Source organism: Pinus tabuliformis, chromosome Q (genome assembly GCF_031772625.1).
Source record: "Pinus tabuliformis cultivar Carrire ecotype Pingquan chromosome Q, CPIR1, whole genome shotgun sequence".
NCBI lineage: Eukaryota > Viridiplantae > Streptophyta > Pinopsida > Pinales > Pinaceae > Pinus > Pinus tabuliformis.
The window spans coordinates 985,306,382-985,322,912 of record NC_142296.1 but is presented as its reverse complement, the minus strand read 5'-3'; the positions used below and the strand labels follow the sequence as shown (position 1 = coordinate 985,322,912).

Here is a 16,531-nt window from a genome sequence, read left to right as displayed (position 1 = left end):
TAATAGATGAAAAACACAGGGCAACATGATTTCGCAGCATCTCATGATCGCACATGCTTGGATTAGACCCATAAAATTGACTCATAAAAGTAAAATGCAGTTTTCAAATCTAAATGCGGCTAATCTATCGCGAGAAATATCATATGACATTAGTTCTAATGCAAAATCAACATGCATGCATCTTATTCTACCATGCATATGATACAATATAAAGTGGCCTCGGGCAAGACTCCTTTGGGAGTTGTCTGTTTACGAGGAGGGGAATGGACTCTCCATCGGGGGTCTCTAAGTGGTATGTGTTTATTCCTGCCATATCAATTATCCTGAACGGACCTATCCATAGGTTGTCCCACTTCATGTGCATGTCGAGCTTCTCTCTTCTTTTGTCCCATAGGAGTACAAGATCACCGGGTTTGAAGGCTTTGCACTGGGTGTGCTTAAAAGCAACTTTCATTTTATCATGACTACGGCCAATTTGGTCAAAAGATTTCCTTTTATTCTCATCATTCTCAATTATTTCATCAATACGGGATTATAAAGCATTCTGTTGATCAGGGAAAGCTTTTAGACACTCAAGGATGGGCAACTGCATTTGGATAGGTAGTTTGGCCTCATAACCATAGACTAATTGGAACGGGCTAAAACCAGTGGAAGCCTTTACACTGTTACCCCATAGGGCATACTTAATCTTGCTATCCCAATCCTTCTTATTATTGCCAATAGTCCTTTTGATAGATTTTATGAGGTTTTTATTGCTTGACTCAGCTTGTCCGTTTCCTTGAGGGGTAATAGTTAGAATAATGTGATAGGATTATGCCATACTTGTTACACGGGGATGTCAGAGCCATGGAGTCAAAAGCTTTAGCATTATCAGTGATAATCTTGGCAGGAACACCAAACCTGGTAATAATTTTATCCTCGAGGAAATCCATAACTACCTGTTCAATTGTTTTCTTGGTTGGTGTTGCTTCAACCCACTTGGTGAAATAATCAGTCGTCGTGAGGATCCATCTATGTCCATTACTTGAATTGTCTTTGAATTCACCGATAAAGTTTAAACCCCATTGTTGGATAGGTGCATAGATGGCAACATTTTTCAATGGCATAGCTACAAGGTGTTGCTTTCCAGTGAATAGTTGGCAAGGTTGGCATCATTTTACGAAGTTCAGCGTGTCGATAAAGATGGTTGGCCAGTAATAATCTGCCCTCATGATCTTATGAGTAGTGGTCCAGGCAATATAGTGACCACCGCAAAAACCAACATGGAATTCATTCGTCAACTTCTCAGACTCTTTCTTACTAACGCATCGGAGGATTACCCCATCAGGACTCATCCATCCAAGGCCATCTTCGGTCAAGCAAAACTTAGATGCTTTCAATCTCAAGGCTCTTCTCTTATGATCAACAAGGTGAGGGGCGCCAGACAAATTGCATAAGTAATAGACAATGTATGTGTACCAGTCATCGTTTTCGAGTTCAGTGGATGTGGCGCATAACTGCTCCTCCTCTCCTTCCTTAATGGCTTCGTTGTTACCCTCAGTAAGAATTTCAGCTAAGCCTTGTCCCTTGATGACCTTCTTAAGACAGATATCGAGGTCATACTCTTGGATTTTGGACACCCATTTCCCCTTAGATCCAATTTAATCGGATTGTGATAGTACATCTCTTACGGCGGGGTAAGGGACATATGCATATATTTTGTTATACCCCACATAAGCCCTAAAGTACTTAAGAGATTTGACAAGAGTGTATGCTTGTTTTTCAGTGATAGTGTATCGTTTTTCCGCATCCAGGAGAGGCTTACTCATGAAAGCTACAGGCCTCTCCCTTCCTTCATCATCCTTTTACATGAGGATGCTAGCGATAGTATCCTTAGATGCAAAGGAATATATGATAAAATCCTTAGTGTAGTCGGGGCTAATGAGGATAGGGGCAGAGGCAATTCTTTCCTTGATTTCTTCAAAGGCCCTATTTGTTGCTTGGTTCCATGAGTAAGGAGTATCCTTTTTTAGGAGGTCATTCATGGGTTTGATGATTTCAGCAAAATTTGGTACAAATCTTCTTACGAAGTTTATCTTGCCGAAAAAGGATCTTAGAGCACCTTGGTCTTTAGGAGGGGAAATGTCTTTGATTGCTTGGATTCTCTCAGGGTTAATAATAATCCCATCCTTGGAAATCACGTGCCCCAATAGTTTACCCTTGTCAACACCAAATATCGACTTCTTAGGATTTAGGGAGATGTTGTATTGCCTACATTTCTCAAATACTTTTCTTAGGTGTTTGCAATGATCGTGTCTTTCTTTAGAGGCGACAGTCAAGTCATCTTGATAGATCTCCATGATTTTCCCAATGAGGTCCCTAAAAGAAAAATCCATGGCCCTTTGGAAGGTGGATCGAGCATTAAGGAGACCAAAGGGCATCCTAAGATACATGTATGTTCCCCATGGTGTGGTGAAGGAGGTTTTCAAGCGATCTTCTTCTTTCACAATGACTTGATTATACCCGGAGAAACCATCAAGAAATGACATCATTTGGGATCCCGTTATCCTTTGTAAGAGATTCTCCATATTGGGTAAGGGGTAATTGTCCTTTAGACACACACAGTTGAGATCCCTAAAGTCAATGCACATCCTAATATTACCAGTCTTTTTATGAGTGATCACCAGATTAGAGATCCAAGATGAATGTCGTATAGGAGCAATTATCCCAACATCAACCATTCTTTGTAGTTCATATTTGACCAAAGGGGCAAGTTTGGGGTTTATTCTTTTCAACTTTTGCTTAACAGGTTTCGCATCTTCCTTGAGAGGGATGGTATGTTGGATGACCTCAGGGCTATAGGCTTTCAAATCATCATAGGACCAAGCGAAAATATCCTTGAATTCCCTCAATAATTTTTCGAGCTCATTTCTTTCTGCTTCAGATAAGTTTTCCCCGATTTTGATCATTTAGGAAGAGGTTTCGGATCCAAGATTGAGGTCCAATGTATTAGGTGATTCTTGGTCATCATGCTTAGTGATACTAATGTCATTCCTATCAAAATGTTATTCATTGATTATATCTTTACCTCTCCTATCGGGATCCTCATGGTCTTGAAGAAAATTGCTTATGTCTTGGTCGTCTTCAAAAACAGGCCAATGATCTTCATAGTCAGGGATGGAGGGTCTATGGATTGTGTCAATTATATACTTCCTTCTCTTGGTGATATCACTGCGAATGATTGAGGATGTGGATGCAGCTATGGCTAAGGCATTGGCCATGTCGTTTAAAGTTTAAACATTGATTTAGAGCCTTGAAATGTAGTTCTTTAAAGCCCTTGATCATATGAATGATACTTTCCCTATAAGGCCTCAACTTTTCGTCCTTTGTATCAAAAATTCCCCTTATTTGTGAGACAACTAGGTCAAAATCCCCAATTATGACTAATTGTTGAATTTTCCTTGATTAGACTGCTTCAAGCCCCAATAATAGGGTTATTATTGGTGCAAGTGAATTGGAGTCTTAAAGCAAATAGTAAGTACTCTTTGGAAGGGGACATGGTGACAATGTCAGCCCCCGATCCAGCCTTAGAGTGAGCTCCATCAAAATACATTACCCAAAGCCTAGGGGGAAGGGGGGGTATTGATATGTTCATTTTTTTAAATCCTCCATTCCCCAAGTTTATTATTCTCTTCTTCTAAGTCATTATCAGATTCTTGGGAGGCAGCGATCATTGGGGCAGAGAATTCTTGTCTAGGGATGGACACATAGGAGTTTTCTTTCCAAGGGAGGTATATAGTGGAACTATCTTCACTGATGGACAAGTTTAGATCTTCAATCAATTGTTTTGATAGAATCATCCCCCATGTCAGATCTGTTTCGACTATGACAATGTTTATAGAGAATTCTTTCTCGAGATATGTATGGAGAAAAGCCCTTCTTTCTTCTACCAGCCCACACACCCTAAGTTCTTCATAGTTTAGGATCATCTTGCCCAAGCACTTCCTTGATAAGGTGATTCCGAGTTTTTTCATAATACTCAAGGGCATGATATGGATTGGGCTCCTGGAGTTTAGGATGCAATTTCTCAAGGTGTGTCCGTTTATCCCAAGGGTTACATAGAAAGGGCCAATCATGCTTAGAATCAATCTTAAAGGAATTCTCGTGGCGAGGTCAGGAGGTTCCTTTGCTTTCTTGCTAATTTGTAGCATGTTGATGGAGTTGTGCCTCATGGCTTGGCCAAAGGTCAAACATCATATTTTGAGCTTGGAAGAGACTAGAGGGGTTCTTATTCCTAACATCAAAGATTAACTTTCCTTTGAAGGCATTGAGATAGGCAGCCATAGCTACTTCCTTTGGGGGAGACAGCTCTTGAGGGAGGGAACGGATAATCATGTTGAAACTTTGGTTGAATTCAGCAATGATTTCACCCTCCTTTCTTTCACTAGACAAGAGGCCTTTGTATATTTGGACTACGTCCTTTTTGGGGAACCATCTTCTTTCAAATGTTTGGACAAGTCCCTCCCATGTAGAGATGAAGGATGGGGGAAGATTAAAATACCATTCCTAGCCACTTCCTATCAAGGTTGTGGCAAAGGCAATCATTCGGTTATACTCATTGTACGATTCATCACATGTTCGATACTCAAATTTCATAAGATGCTCTTGGGGGTCTTCTTCCCCTGTGAACATAGGCTTATCAGGATCCTCGAGTATGGAACTAAAGAGAGCCCCAACCATATCAGAGAGATTAAGAGGTCTAAAGAGCTTGTGTTTCCTTCTCAACTTATTGATCCTCTTGTTAAAGAATGGAGTATGGGATTCATCATCTCTTCTTCAATGGTAAGTCATAATCTCAGGGTTTTCCATCTAGGAAAGAGGTTGTGGAGTCGCCAGTGGAATACTTGAATTGTCGTTAATGAATCAATTCCTCAATGATTCACTAGGGAGGTAGACCTGCTTCCTCCCCAGCAACAATGCCAAAATGTTACCGCTCAAACTAGCAGGTGTCCTAAAGGGGCACTTGCAAGGTCAAGAGCAACAATGAAGCTAAAGTCCATTGTCACCATAGCTAAAGCTTTCTACTCTTTACGAGCTTTCACCGATGGGAGGAGATTCGATATATAGAGAATCACTTATGAAGGATAGATCAACTAAGATGGATGTGAAGTGATCTCGAGACCCTTTCCTAGGGGAGACTCAAGAATGAGACTTGCTTACTTCGAAAGCAAAGTACACAGCTTTCTACGAAAAGGGGATGAGGGTTTAAGGTGTATGAATTGTAAAGGAACTTCCCAAACCCTAAAATCCTTATGGAACTTGTACTCCCAAGTGGTTTTTGAAGAGTTGACTTTGATAAGATATGGGACCACACAAGATTAAGTGGACCCAAGTTAGGTCAAGAAGGAAGAGTTTAGTAACCAGTGATAGACTTGACCTAAATAAGGAGGAGAAGGGGATCAAAGAAGTGATTTTCACTTAAAGGTGCAAAATGATCCCTATGAGGAACTAGCCTAGGGAAACATAGGGCAAAAACCAATCTCAAGGCTAGGGCTTGGGATCTCTCACAACTCCACTGTCGGAATTCCCTCAAATTTGGAGGAGGCCTAGGAGACACACCAGCGCAGTAGAGGCCAAGAGATCGAAGTTTTTCTATGGGTTGTTTGTCAGGAAAATGATGCCCTAGGAGCCCTAATGTAGCTAGACCTAGAATAAAGAAAGAGAGGTGAAGAAAAATGGTTCTTTAAGTGATCACCTTATGGTAGACCAATGCCTAATCCTTTGGGGAGTTTGGAGTCAAGAAAAATATGAGAATGGATTTCGTTTCTAGGTCAAGGAGGCTTCAAGGACAACTTCGCTTGTCATTAGGGCAAAGGAGAGTAACCTTAAAAGCTTTTACACTTCGTTTAGCAAGGTAAGATGGCCTGTCAAGATAAATTCAGTCATAAAATTATCCTTAGGAGAATTCGTTCAACATACATGGCCCATGCATAAAGAGATGTTATATAGAAACATAATCCCACAATTTCGTAGTAAATGCATGCAGCGATTAGCCCTAGTATAGCAAAAATTTCATCATTAATGCATGTGACAAAATAAAAGAAGAAATAGCATTAAATTTGTACTTACATGTAAGAGAATATATCCAACCATCAATAAACTTGCCAATTAAGAAGCTCCAAGGTAAGAAAAGATAATCCATACATCAAAATTCATCCATGCTCCAAAATTTCGTCCACCAAGAAGGAATAGCGAAAATCTCAAGAGAGATACAAGTCCAAACCAAGTGATGATGAGAAATGAACTCTCATCATTTGTATTTATACACTCCTAATGAGTTCAATTTAGCTACTTGAGCCTACATTAGCCCCTAAAATAAAAATAATGTGCAAATAACTAACTTTTGGTGACAAACCCACCAAACTAGCTCATAAACTAAATAAAAAAGCCTCTCAAGAGGTCGAATGATCAATAGTACATGTCATTGGGCTCTCTACGAGGCCTGATGAAGTCCATAAGTGTCATAATGATGAATAGGACTTCCAAAAGTAATGGACAAGGGGTTGGCCCCTTGTTCTCCACATAATAAACCTGTGGTGCTCCCAATTGGTGTGAGGGCACACAAGTGACCTCATGGGTCTCCAAGCAAGTCGAAGATGCCTATAGACCATCTGTAAGGGCTCAAATGATGGTGTAAGTGATGCCAAATTAGCATACAAGTCCTAGGTCATCTGCCAAGTGCATGGTACAACTGTGGGGTTGGCTAGCCAAAGGTGACCTAAGTGCATCTTCCTCGCCCAATAGGTGAATCTCGAGCAATCTTTGAACATCTCTGTGTGAAAATTTCTACATTGGAATCCTATTGCAGCAACTGATATTATATCTCCTAATTGTTAATTAATTAACAATTTATCTGCCATGGAAAATATCAAAATAAATACACTGCAACCTTCACAAATAGAATTCTGTGGAAAAATAAAACGTTGGAAGCTGAGAAATGCTAGCACACACATAAAATTAAGACAATTATTTTTGGACAAAAGTCCTCGGAAAAACCCAACTGGTGCAGCAATTGAGGGTTTTATTATTAAGCAACAGTGAGAAATTCTAAGTACAACTGGACGCCGAAATCTAGCAATCCTACAGAGAAAAAATGCTGGAAAAAATATAGTGAGGAATTTTCGTCACCCCACAGGCAAACTCTTGGCACAACTTGCCTTCAGAAATTCAGCCCTCTGACCCTCTGCGCCAGCCTCTACGCTGCTCTGCGTCGTCTATTGGACGTCTAACCTCAAACTAGTCTCTAAAGAAGTCGTTATGCCTTCTGCTGAATGGAAAGATGCTTCTCCGACACTCGAGGACTCCTTCCCGGCCTCTGGAACTGAAAAACGTCTCTCCCTCTCAGTAAATCGATCTTGCCTCTAGAGACTGTTGCGTTGACCCTACATCAGCCGCTCTGTGGCTCTTCTGCCTCTCTCCAAATGCACTTGTTGGATCTAGAATGCCTCCTTCAGCCTCACTCTCTGCCCCTCTCTCACTGCTTCGATCTCTAGCTCTCTCTCTGGCAACTGACTGCTACTACTCTGGAAATCGATCTGCTCAGACATCGAACTGTTTGAGTGTGTTCTCCATCACCACATCGACCTCCTCTTATAATCCTCTATTGGAGCACCAACGGCCAAGACTTAATCAATGGCTAGGATCATCTTTGGATCGATCCGTGTGAGAGTTTCTACATGATTCTCGCCTTGACTTAATTAATAGTGATAAATTAACCATATTCCCTAAGTTTAGACTTAGGAAATATTTAAAAATTGGTTAATAATCTAATTAAGTTATTTCTAGGTAGAATTTCCATAAATGATTTCTGGGTTTTGGGGATCTCATGTATTCTAGCCTCTCTACAAAAGTTTGTGGCTAGAACACATCTGATGCTACAAAAACTAACACTCTGGGGATCCATGGAATGTTGTCTACTATTATGGAGGCCCATGGCTCTCAACACACACCCTACATGTGCCAATGTAGCCCTCTGGAGGGTTAGGACCCGATATAGGGAGACCAAACCCAAAATGGAGACCACTTGCAATCCTGCATAAGATCCAATAAGTCCCCCAGCCTTCCAGTACAACAAGTCATCAAGGCAATCGAGTTAAAGAGTTTACAAACCATGGTCAACAGTTGTCCATAGTGGGCTCTGGCATGTGCTAATGTCTCCAAGCTCCAAATGGGGTTAACCAAGTATCCTATTAGGTGGTTTCTACTTCTAAAGGGGATAGTATGTCCAAGGTACATCCTTTAAAGGGTGGTGGCATGTGATAGAGAGATGAATGTAGTAGGGGATGAAAAGGGGCAGCCTTGGACCACATGCTGGGGTACAAGGGCAGCTAATAAAAGGGAAGCCCACACAGAGGTATATAATGTATAAGAGGGAGCAATCGTGGTACATGAGGTGCCCCGACCTTGATTTTTCCACCCTTCTTTATATGCCTTTTGCCTTTTATGATTTTTCTTTAATTCACTGCTTGGGGCTCAAGGGATAAGAGCATGATGTGTGAGATATAGTAGTGGATAACCCCTTTAAGGTAGGGCGGTTCATTGCCCACTAGGGGTTCGGACAATCATGGGTTCCTAAATGATAAAGGAGGCTCATCTAGGGCCTGTAAGAACCATGGTGATGGAGTAGAGCTCATGTATTGGCTTTTGCCCATGTGCTAAATGTGTTTGTCTCAGCCATCTTTTGCATTTTGTGGTATATCTTCCTGTTGAATGTGGCCAATTATGCTTTTACTTTTCTTTTCAGCTGCATCAACCTCCAGAGCATCATTCCAGACCCAACCCAAGGTGTGGGCAAGGGAAAGGGGTAGGCTAACCCTATGTGGACCCAGTGGAGGAATGTGGACCCAAGTGGGAGAAATGATAAATGGGGCTATAATGAGTGGGAGGGGAGTGATATATGCCGATGAGGGAGCGGGACCACACAACCAAAATTAGTGTTTCCCCTGTAGTACCATCCCTAAAACCCAAAGGTCAATAAAAGAGATCCCACGGAACTAGGGTCCAAGGTTAACATCCAAAAGAGGTCTAGGGAACAAAAGTACAGACCTAGCCCACTCTTTCTGCCAAATCCCCCCATTAATCCATGTCGAGAGGTGTCCATGATAAGCAAGTCATACCTTTAGGTTCAGGAGGCCCACTTTCAAACATACAATCATGACAGATGGGTGAGCGACAACATGGTTGGCTCAGGTGGCGGAGAAATGGCACAACGAGCTAGTTGGTGGCTGCAATGGGTTGTTGGCTGTCGGCTGAGGACCATCTTGGAGAAAAAAATTCTCCTAGGGATATCACCCACAAAATGGTGGGTAACAAGCCATATAGGGAGAAATGATTGGGTTGTACAAATTGTATTTCCTGAAGTCATACAACAGTATTTTTTGGGTCGAATAGGCCACACAAGGTAGATCGTGACAGGGAAATTACTGAGTATTTTTGCTAATGTAAGTTTCTGAAGTGTCCATTTAGTGTAATCAAAATTTCCAAGCTTAGTAGAAGCCCAAACATTGTTGGTTTTCCCCACATTAGGGTTTCCAAGGTAAAACTGTGTCAAAATATTTTTATGTGCTTGGTTTTCTAGTTATTTTATTTATGTTGTGCATGCTAAGTTAGGAACCCACTGTATTTGGTATCATAAAATTCAGACCTTAAAGTTAATTTTTTGTTTTGTTCTGAGTGTAATATTATTGGGCATAAAATTTGACCTAGATTCAAGAAACCTAACAAGTATTAGATTAGTAAGATGAGAGGCTCAGCAATGGGGAGGCAGGTGCGTGAGAGGTGTTTTATAACCTCGAAGAAAAAACTGAAACAAAGTTCGCTTGAGGACTGGGGAAAGCCTCGAACAACCAAGTCGAAGTACTCTCATTGTGGCAAGGCCTGAAGATTAGTATCTCCAAAGGCATTAAGAAATTGATTATTGTTGGTGACTCAATGGTGGTAATTCAAAAATGCATAAGGCTCTCCAAGAACGAGCATCTTATAGACTCTGATCCCTCTCCTTTGATTATAAGGATTATGAATCTACTCATTAAATTAGAGGAATACAATTTTTTTTCATGTTAAAAGGGAAAACAACCATAAGGCAGACCTTCAAGCCAACATGGGCGTGGCTTTAGAACAAGGAGTATTACACATTGATCAAACCATTGTCATGTGTCGTGTACCATAATGGAGGGATTAATTAATTATTAAACCCTTAATGGATTACAGGTGGAATGTTGGAATAACCAAGGATCAACGGATTACTAATCACATTAATACATTGGGGATAGTAAGGAGCTCCTCGGGAGCTGTCGAGGGTAGCTGTGTATCAATGAACAGATGGGCACGTTGGAGAATGGCATCCATGTTGCACGACAAGTGGTCTCATTCCCGTTGGTTATTAAATGGAAGGCAGGTGAAAACATACTCAGTACCACTGTGTATCATTTTGAAGGCAATTTGGCGGTGATAAGGATGGAGGATCGTGCCTTGGTTGAGTTGCAGGCAGGGAAGACATTAAATTTCGATAAGATGGGAGCCTCATTCGAAAAGGAACAAGCGGGGATTTAGAGGAGCTAGGTGGTGCAGCGCAAGCATAGCATTGTTCTTGTGCAGGGAAGGATTGCGAGAAAGATGGCCTCAGCTAGCAACAACGGTAGTGGTAATGGAGCTCAAGAGCAGTGGAAATGTGGCGGAGATGATCGATAACTCAAGCAAGCAAATTGCGAAGGAGATTCAGGAACAAATGACTGTTGTGTTATCCCACCTGTCTGGAATAGGGAAAGATATGGAGCTGCTTCAGAAAGCCATGGAACACCTGAACACTTAAATGATCAACCTGAATTTAAAGTAGAAACGGCCACCGTCGGAGTGCTGAAAGAGGTCTTTGGGTTGTGTGATGCACCCACCCCAATGGCGGAGGAAGATGCAGAAGCAGTGAATCGTGTACCGGAGCCTAATGCTGTGAGGAATGAGGATCTAGGCCAGCCTTCCGAAGTGGCTTAGGAGGACAAAGAATTTGGACGCTGCGGTTAGTTTGTCGTTTTAATTTTCATGTTTTGTCGATAGTAAAGCTCTGTGGTGTTTTCTGGAAAATATATAGTTTAAATGATGCAATGATAGTATATAGAAATAAAAATGGTAACAGTAAGGTCTCTATGAATATTTATCTGCAAAACTCTCAAACAAAGCTTCTCATGAACATAATTGCTACCCGTTTCTTTAAAAAAAATAATAATAAGAGGCTCAGCAATGACACCAACGGATTCTTGTTTTGTCCAGCATATTAGGTTGTAGTTGTTATCTTGAAATCTGAGAAGAGTAATTTGTTGGAGGTTTCCTTTGGCTATATATTGAATCCAACGCAATGTGATCGCTTGAGTTGGGGAATTCAATTGCTGTAATCGCTTGACCTCCTCAAGGTGGAACATAACTATTTTTTGGCTGTCAAGGTGGAACATAACTATTCTTTGGCTGTTGACGGTGCTCTTTGACTGGTTTATATCTGATTTTGACGCTTTCCAAATGCAAAAAGTCATTGAAGCAAGAATTCCTTCAACATTAGGGTCCAACTCTCCTCTCAACTTGCTACGGAACAATATGAGTTCCTTAACTTGCAAAGTTTCACCATACCTTAGTCCGATGCGCAAAGGAGACTTCTTCTCTTCCTTGGACAAAGCTATGATCATCTCTCAGGCACAAGTTCACAACTGCTCTGATATCATGTTAAATTTCAAAGTAGCAATAGATGAAAGAAAGAGTACACACCATGAAGGTATTGAAATTGAATTGTATCATTCCTTTGCAATGTCATCCTAACTAAAGGCACTTAATACAAATTGTGTGCATGTCTTACTTCATCGAGATGATATATGCTGGATATACTCAATAAAGGCATGTCAGATGCTATCGTGGCACTATTGATGGTGCAAGTAGAATACAAAATGGGAATTATTTTAGGATGTGCCCAATTGGAAGAACTGGGCATTTTATCACCTGAAGTAATAAAATAGCGGTACTGTTTCCCCATTTAATGCAAGTAATTTTCGCCTGTAATAGTGGAGATGCATCTCAGTGATGGTAGCCACTCAAAATATAAGTAAACGGAAAACGATACTTACCCTGCACTTGAACTAAAGTATCCATAAAATGGTGTCGATAGTCATCCATCGACCACACCACCTTAAGAAAAATATCGACGAAAATTTCCAAGCTTGGAACTGAATATGGGTTGAACTAGAAAGAACACCCAAGATCACCCATTAACAAGTTCACTGAATTACTCTTGAACCAGGAATCAGAGCTCATTCCATTTAAGGTGGGAAGGGGAAATCACTTACAGTAATTAATTTGGATGGATTAGGAAGCCAGGGCTCCACAAGAGCTGCAGAGTGGATGACGACCTCACATCCATTGCAGGCCTCCAGAAGAGAAGTCAAGTCTGTTACATCTCCATAAGCAGTCTCGACTCCGTTTGGCAGGCTGTCTAAAACACTACTTCGCCGTACAAAGGCTCTGACTGAATGCCCTTCTCTCGACAGTGCATGGCATATTCCTCCTCCCAAGTATCCCGATGCACCCGTTACAAGAACCTTCATTATTCGCAGATGGAATTGCTCCTATGGTTCGGCATTCCCTTTCATTCCACTAAGTAAGACGTCGCCAACAAATTTCATCAATAAAAATATTTCATAGGGTTCGACTTTGAGCATGTGCTATTCAGAGGGTTCGAATTCGCGCATGTGCTTGCGCGCGGGCTTGTTGGTTGAATCTTTCGTTGGAACTTACGGAAACCAAGATTTTCTCATTGATAAAATATTTCAGAGGGTTGGACTCCGAGCATGTGCCAGGGCTTCGGCTTTTCGGTTGAATCTTTCATCCTGAAGTTATGGAAATTAAGGTTTGAAATAATATGATATTTTAACGTTTAAGATATTAAAAATAGTTCATAAGATTACAGGTTTTTTTGCTTTTTATAATTTAATTATTTTTTTATTTAAATTTATGATAAAATGGTCCACTCTTCCAACAATGAAAATAAGTGAATATAGAAAAGAAAAAAATAATAATAATATTAAATTTTTTTTAGCATTGTTTATTTATACATTTATAAAGTAATCGTTCATCAAATATTATTTCCTTATAACAAAGTATAGTTAGTTTAAAAGGTGAATAATTAAATTCTAATTTCTTAAATTATTTATTAATTTAAATTTATTTTAATATCAAATTTTTAATCGTTAAATGTTATAAAATAACATTTTTTTTTAAATACAAACATCTTTTTAAATTTGTGTCCCTTAATATTTCATAAATTTTAAATTTAAATGTAAAAATTATGTATGGTTAATATTGTTGTTGGGAGATCTTAGTAGTGAAGAACACAATTTTGAAATGCGCTCTGAGGCGATTCGACAGTGAAAGACAAAAACCTAGCCGCCATTACACGGACCTGCCATAGCTGCTGCAGGCTTCTCCACTGACGGCCGCACATGATACCAGATGCAGGAGGGGAGAGCTCTGCCTCCCCTCCACAGGACATGCACATATCTGACAACAAGCGAAAGCCTGTGACTCTGCCCTCCGCAGACACAGATCCGGAAACAGAAGAAACCCAGCAAAGGACGCAGAAGGAAAAGCTGCATTCAGCTCAGAATGAAGAGGATACAGAAAACAATGATAAGCATACCAATGCGGATCCACCTAAGACAAAAGCGACCTCAGCCACCTGCATACCAAAAGCGGCAGAATCGATCAAGGTGGATCTGCCAAGCCACCGTATCAACAGAGAAATACAATACATGCAGGACTACGCCCTCATTGGAAAGTTTCTGGGATTCTGGCCCACAGAGAAAGCCTTACAAGGCTGGATAGCCTCAAAATGGAAGCCAAAAGGACAAGTGACGTTGCAGCTTGGCCCAAAGGGCTTCTTCACAGCTATCTTCAACTGTCTCGAAGACAAAACGAAGGTATTCGAAGGCGGCCCGTACTTCTTCAACTCCTCTGGTTTGTATCTAACGGAATGGAAGCCAAGATTCAACCCGGACAAAGAAGACTTTAGCTGGGCCCCTGTATGGATAAGAATGTATTCACTTCCTGTGGAATACTGGAAAGAAGAAACGCTGGCTGACATTGGCAACAAGCTGGGGACCTTCATCAAAGTTGCAACCGAAACAAAAACTCGCAAATATACCTCCTATGCCAGGATCTGCGTCAAGATGCACCTAACCAAGACCCTTGCAGACACGGTAAGTCTCTTTCACGATGACTATGAATGGAAGCAGTCTTTAGATTATGAGCACATCCCTTTTCGATGCAGAAAATGTCATGAACACGGCCATCTCTTCCGTGACTGTCCTTTAAATGTTCAGCCACTGGCTCCTTCCAATGAAGCATCTAAGGACCAAGATGGTTACACCAAAGTCCCCACCCGCCGCCGGCATGCCAAGAAAAACCAAGCTATTCCAGACCTAGGACCCAAGGTGCACCATCAGAACCGTTTCTCTGTCCTAGCCTCACAGGATTCTCCAAAGCATCCCCTCTCTGAAAACCCTGATCAACAGATTCCCAACGAGCCCCTCTCCAACCGCTCCATCACCTTATCATCCTCGGACCCAGCCTCCTCCAAATCCGCAGATATATCCTCATTGGCGAAAATCAAATCTGTCACAGATCTCGAACCCCCATTCCCTTCCAAGGGGAAAATCATTTTGAATGATAATCAAATAGCATCAGATATGGATCTTGATGCAGCGCTAGCCTTGAGTCTTCATGATAATGCAGAGGAAATGGAACCAAACATTCCAATCATTATGGAGGAAGACAGGGTAGATGTAAATCTGGAAGAGTTTGACATCTCTAAGCTTGACATCTCCAAACTGGAGACTGCATGCAAACAAAAAGAGTATGACTCAATCCCCCCCTGGCAAATAGACAAACTTGAAGGAGTTTTGTCGCGAGTACATCACCATAAAAGTCTGGGTATTCAAGGAGGGAGTCACTGGGATGGAAAAAAAATCCTTAAAGAAACAAAGAAACGAGGCAGAAAAACAGACCTTCAGAGAACAATAACAGTTGGGGAAATACTTATGGATTCGGGGCTATTTCCCAAGCTGACAAAGTTCTACAAACCCACAACTCAATCTCCATGAAGCTCATATCCTGGAATGTAAGAGGACTCAACAGTCCCTCTAAACATAGAATGATAAAAAACTTGATTATGCAAGAACAACCAGCAGTAGTCTTTCTCCAAGAAACAAAAGGCAGTAGCACAATGATAGACAAGCTCAGCAACAAAATATGGGCAGGTAGCAGGTCAATATCAGTAGACGCTTCAGGGGCGTCAGGCGGTTTGGCCATTTTATGGAACCCGCAAATTGTTATGTTGGACAATTTCCATGCCACTCTCCATCTCATTCAAGCCACCTTCCATCTCATAGGCACCAACATTCATGGGCACCTCACCAATGTATATTTCCCTCAGTCGATTCAGCAAAAATTGGACCTCCTGGATACGATCTCCCTCCTTAACGCAAATAGACTCTTCCCCTTGTGGATTGGAGGGGGTGATTTCAATATCATAAAATCAATGGAGGAAAAACAAGGGGGCAGAGTCCGGCTCGACAGCGACAGCAATGGCTTCAAGCAATTCATACAGAACAATCAGCTCATGGACATCCCCACCTCCAATGGTATTTTTACTTGGTCCAACAAACGCAAAGGAGCTCACCAAATTGCCTCAAGGCTGGATCGATTTTTAATTTCAGACAATGCGATCCACCTCGGAGGAGACTTTAGCACCTCAATCATTCCTCAAAGCGGCTCGGATCACTGGCCAATTCTGCTTCATTGGTCAAGACCAGGTCATGGCTGCAATCGACCCTTTCGATTTGAAGCCTTTTGGCTCACAAACAGCAAATTAAAGGATGTTGTTACCCAAGCCTGGACATCATATTTACCACCAGCGGGAGCCAAGATGTATCAGTTTCAAGAAAAGTTAAAACATCTGAAACAAGTTCTAAAAAGATGGAATCGCACTCATTTTGGCAACATACAGGAGAGCAGACAAAAGCTGGAGCAGCAAATGAAAGAACTTCAACAAAAATTCATTCTGGAAGGACGCACAGAAGAACAAATTCAACAGGAGCAGAGCCTTTGGAGTCAGATAGAAGAGCGCCATCAACAAGAGGAAATTTTATGGAAGCAAAAATCCCGAATAAGCTGGCTGAAAGAAGGAGAGAAAAACACAAAGTTCTTCCACAAAACTACCATACAAAGGCGCATGCACAACAAAATCACCTTTGTCAATAATCAACAGGGTGATAGAATAGAAGTTCATGAAGAAATGGAAAAAGAATTCACAGGCTACTTCAAGGACATTCTAAAGGAACCTGAAGTCAATCGGGATGAGGCAATCCGAGCCATCACGCAGCACATTCCTAAAATCATCAATGAGGACCACAACAATCAGCTACTCCAACCTGTTACACTGAAGGAAGTAGAAGAAGCCATG

General features: G+C 41.3%; 1 protein-coding gene across 1 annotated transcript in view; it reads right to left on the bottom strand.

Annotated features, from left to right (window-relative positions):
- LOC149222781 (uncharacterized) overlaps positions 1-12,946 on the bottom strand; it is a 115,134-nt gene extending 102,188 nt beyond the window's left edge. Inside the window, exon 1 of the mRNA XM_089387675.1 lies at positions 12,360-12,946. Coding sequence (XP_089243801.1) covers positions 12,360-12,617 — 258 coding nt within the window. The 5' untranslated portion in view covers positions 12,618-12,946. The remainder of the gene's footprint in view (positions 1-12,359) is intronic.
- Positions 12,947-16,531: the final 3,585 nt, after the last annotated feature.